This window comes from Babylonia areolata, chromosome 18, assembly GCF_041734735.1.
Source record: "Babylonia areolata isolate BAREFJ2019XMU chromosome 18, ASM4173473v1, whole genome shotgun sequence".
Classification (NCBI taxonomy): domain Eukaryota; kingdom Metazoa; phylum Mollusca; class Gastropoda; order Neogastropoda; family Buccinidae; genus Babylonia; species Babylonia areolata.
In genome coordinates, this window is record NC_134893.1 from 16,439,295 (window position 1) to 16,444,294 (window position 5,000).

The 5,000-nt window shown below is 49.1% G+C and overlaps 1 protein-coding gene across 5 annotated transcripts in view; it reads right to left on the reverse strand.

The window, feature by feature from the left end:
• The window catches only part of LOC143292527 (uncharacterized), a 138,321-nt gene that overhangs the window by 80,588 nt on the left and 52,733 nt on the right, over positions 1-5,000 (reverse strand). For all 5 annotated transcript variants that reach the window (XM_076602894.1, XM_076602893.1, XM_076602891.1 and 2 more), the window contains exons 8-10: positions 4,540-4,670; positions 3,516-3,854; positions 785-1,081 (exon numbers count right to left, since the gene is read on the reverse strand). In XM_076602894.1, coding sequence (XP_076459009.1) covers positions 785-1,081; positions 3,516-3,854; positions 4,540-4,670 — 767 coding nt within the window. The remainder of the gene's footprint in view (positions 1-784; positions 1,082-3,515; positions 3,855-4,539; positions 4,671-5,000) is intronic.

Consider the following 5,000-nt stretch of genomic DNA (forward strand, 5'->3'; position numbering starts at 1 on the left):
ACCACTCCTCAACCACCACCACCACTACCACCACCCCTCCTCAACCACCACCACCACTACCCCCACCCCTCCTCAACCACCACCACCACTACCACCACCCCTCCTCAACTACCACCACCACTACCTCCACCCCTCCACAACCACCACCACTACCCCCACCCCTCCACAACCACCACCACTACCACCACCACTCCTCAACCACCACTGCCCCTACCCCCACCCCTCCTCAACTACCACCACCACTACCCCCACCCCTCCTCAACCACCACCACTACCTCCACCCCTCCTCAACCACCACCACCACCACCACCACCACCACCCCTCCTCGACCACCACCACCACTACCTCCACCCCTCTTCAACCACCACTACCACCACCACTACCACCACCACCACCATTTCCCCCACCCCTCCTCAACCACCACCACCACAGTACCTCCACTCCTCCTCAACCACCACTACCACCACCACTACCACCACCACCACCACAACTACCTCCACCCCTCCTAAACCACCACCACCACCACTACCTCCACCCCTCTTCAACCACCACTACCACCACCATTTCCCCCACCCCTCTTCAACCACCACTACCACCACCACCACTACCTCCACCCCTCTTCAACCACCACTACCACCACCACTACCACCACCACCACCACAACTACCTCCACCCCTCCTAAACCACCACCACCACAGTACCTCCACTCCTCAACCACCACCACAACCACCAAGAATAACACCACCACCACTAAGAAACACACCAAACACCACCGCTTCCTCACCTCTCTGGATGTGCCCAAAAGCCAGCAGATCCTCCCGCCGGCCGTTCCACACCTCCAGCTCGTCGATGTCGAAGTTGCCCGTGGTGTACCTGACACCGGGCACGTCCCCGTCGTTGGGCCGGCCCAGGTAGAAGTGGCCCGAGTTGCGGGCCGTGGAGGCCCCCTGGGGCAGGGCGAAGGGCTGGGACTCCGCCACTAAGTCGTTGTCCACGAAGAGCTTCAGCCCGTGGTCGGGATGCCAGGACAGCTCCACGTAGTACCAGCGGTCCGTATCGAACCGGGGTGCCGTCACCAAGCCTGGGGGGAGAGAAGAGTGTGGGGGAGAGGTGTTAAAAAAAAAAGGATGGGTTTCAAGTTGTCATCTGGCTCTTCTTCAGTGCTGCAGCCTCGGGGGATGGGGTTGGGGGAGCTAGTTGGCCTTTGGGAACCATCCCAACGCCTAAAGCCCTCCTGGCCGAGAGAGTAGGGACGCAACTTGGACAAAACACTCTCCACTTTTTATCAAAATCGCTAGTCCAGATAGTCGGGACAGCAGTTGCCTCTTCTGTTATTCTGATGTCATTGTCGAACACGACTGACAATCATATATACTAAAGCACACAAGAGGTAAGCAGTTAAAAAAAAAAAGTTGGGTTTCTAATCATCATCTACTGATGGTACACAAGAAGTGAAGAGAAGATAAAAGTGTTGCATTTAAAGTCATGATCCATCGACGCCACACAGGAAGTGAAAGCAGACATTGAAACAGAACACACCTTGATATGTTTCTTCATTAACCCTTACCGAGGTGGGGGCATTCATGAAACGCTTTAATCACCGAGCCTGATCAAAACTAATGGAAGTATGTAGCAGCTTCAGTCAAATGGCAGAAGAAGAATCTGCTGCAGTTTGACACAGTTTCAGTTTCAGTAGCTCAAGGAGGCGTCACTGCGTTCGGACAAATCCATATACGCTACACCACATCTGCCAAGCAGATGCCTGACCAGCAGCGTAACCCAACGCGCTTAGTCAGGCCTTGAGAAAAAAAGAAAGAAAAAAAAAGGCGAATAAATAATAGATAAGCTTACATAAATAAATAAATAAATAAATAAAGTTTGACACAAAGAAAGTGAATACTCATGCAGGGGGGAGGGCACAGAGACAGAGACGCAACACGCACTCCGAAAATCACAGACCTGGACAAATACGGTCTGCCCCATACACTGGGAACAGTGCCAGAATGGAAGAGACTCATATCACCCCCTTCATTTTGAAAACAAAAGAGAAAGGGGAAAAAGGGGGGACAGTTGGGGGTTGGGGATGGGGGCGGGGAGAGGGGGATGGTGGAGAGATGGATATACATATTTTGGGGATGGGGGTGAAAAGGGCCGATGACGTTGTGGTTTTTCTTTTACTACTGTGTTTTAATTACCGGTAAACATAATCAGCTCAACTTGAAGGAGTACTGATTCTGAGCAGAACGGGAGAATAAACATCGCGGCGCAGAGAAAGGATATAGTTTTTAAATGCAAGGCTTGTGGATAGCAAGAAGAAGAAGAAGAAGTAAATCAACAACAGACGCAGAAGTGGTGGTGTCAGAGGCTATTGTCACAGCAGCGGTGGGAAAGGTAAACAAGCGAGTTTGCCAAAGCAAAAGCATTGCATGTGTGTAGTTTATGTTTTTTTTGGGGGGGGTTTTTTTTTTGACGTACTGGTTTTTGCTTTCACATGCATACCATTATTCACGTTACAAGGATGTGTTTGTTAATGCAAATAATATTATAAAGAAACAAAATCTAAAAAACGTCATTATAAAATGGTTCAGTTTTTATTTATCTAGTTATTTACTGATCTATCTATTCATTTATTTATTCATTTATCTATGAACTGATCTATTTGTTTATTCATTCATTCATTCATTTATTGGTACCTGTTCGCGCCAACTATAATTCTTCTCTATTTTTTTTTCTTCTGCTCTCAGTCAGTACCTTGCAACAGATCATATTCCACAGCACATTTTCAACACATGCACTCCTACAAAATACTTTTCTTAAAAAAAAAAAATAAATAAAAAAAGAGAAAGAAATGAATCATTCTGTGACAGAGTGAGTTTCGAATGCCTGTGGCCAGAGGAAGAACGAAATTTTTGTTTGTACATTTCGAGTACCTGTATGAATGTGAAAATGTTTTGCACGTGGTAAGTGTGGGTGAATCGTGAGCTGTGCATGTTCATGTTTGTGTGTGCGTATATGTATGTGCTGTAGTGTCAGTCTGAATGCATCAGAGCTCGGGTGATGTGATGTGGTCTGTGTGTCTTGAATGTTCCGAACATCAGGGCTCCATGTGACTGGCCACGGAGTGGAGGGACCTTGAACTGAAATGTTCACTGAGGAGGTGCCCGAGTTTTCCCACGAGTGAGTGGACACTACTGTGAGTAGGCTGCTGTCCAGCCTAGGACTGAGGCGATCCTGGGACTGGATCATCAGGTTTTTTCCAAAGAAATTTGACTTGTGATAGTCAAGACATTTGTTCCTGTTTCTTAAGATTTTTTTTTTTTCAGGATGAAGAGAGCGTGAATGAAAGATTTTTTTTCTTGGTTTTAATAATTATAATTGGCTCAGGGAAAAATTCCTTGTGTCTGTTTTTTTGTTTGTTTACTGAGAGAGTGAGAGACTGAAGACTGAACTCGCAAAAAAAATATTTCTTCCATTATCTTGTCTGTCTCCTCACCCACTTAGTAACACATTCTCACCTCGCCCGTAAGCGCTAGCGTAGATGTACCCGTCCCGGTAGAGCAAGAGCAGCCCGTTCTCCCCAGTGGACAGAAACACCATGTTGTTCTCGTAACTCCGGAACTTCATCCACGCCGACACGGTCACGCCCTGGGAGCAGCGAGCCAGGTTGCCATAACAGGTATGCGACAGCTGACCCAAGTCGGCATACTGTCCGCGGCCGCGCAGTTCCAGCGCGTTGCCCACTTTGCCTGGTACCAGACGGGGACGCCCTTCAAGGCGGATGTCCAAAGATGGGTGAGCAATGCTGTTCTGGTCCGGGGCTTCTTCGAACTGAACGAGGATGTGGTCAGGGCGGTCTGGAATATAAGATAAAAAAAAATATAGGGAAAGAAAAAGAATGAGGAGAGAGAGAGAGACAAACAGACAGACAGAGATAGAGACAGACAGAGGGAGACAGAGGAGGTAGGGGATGAGAGAGAGAGAGAGAGAGAGAGAGACAGACAGACAGACAGACAGACAGAGAGACAGACATACAGACAGAGAGAGAAGGGGGAAGAGAGAGAGACGGTGGGAGCGAGCTTCCAGAATGTTATTTCAATAACTCTTCAACCATCCAAACTCATGCGCTACGTCGCTGTCTGTCTGTCTGGACACCCCCTCACCTCCCCCCCCCTCTCTCTCACTCACCTCCCCTTTCTTCGTTTCTTCTATCTTTCTGCCAGGATCCCCAAACCTTATCTTTTCTGTCAATCCCGATCCCTATCAATATGCTCTTACTTCGCCTCGCACAGTCTGTGTCCCCATTGCTCAAATAGCTCTAATCCATTTCTCCCCACCACTACATACCTTCACCCTACCAAATCCACGCTCGGCTTTTCCATGATCTCTCCGTTCACAGACATCAAGAGGTCTGTGACCCTCCCACCACACCAATTATCCCGCTTACAATTTTTTGCTCTCCCTCCCCTCCCCTCCCCACGCCAACCATCCTCATCATCACCAGCAGACAGCACTGACCCAGGCCAGCAGCCCCTCACTCACCTCTCTGGATGTAGCCATGGGCGGTGAGGAAGTCCCGGTCAGCGTACCACATGCTGAGCTCGTCGAAGGCTCCGGCTCCGAACTTGTTTTGGCTGGCGCTCATGTCCACGTTGCCACGCCCCACGTAGAACCTGCACGGCGCATACCAGCACGTGCACAAAGAGTTAATGATATGCACGCGCGAGCCCCTTCACAAACATACACACACGTCTGCACAGTCACGCATGTACGCACACACACATACATACATACATGCATACACTTACAAACACACACGCGCGAGCACACACACACACACACACACACACAGTGAAACACGCACGTGCGCGTGCACTCCATCATAGCTTAGCCTTCATCTGAGGTGAAGGTCGAAGTGAAAAATTACCAGCATAAACAATAATGCTCATTACATCTTGTTTTGGACTGCAAGTATGCTTGCTGTGTCTGAACCCCTTTCGTGC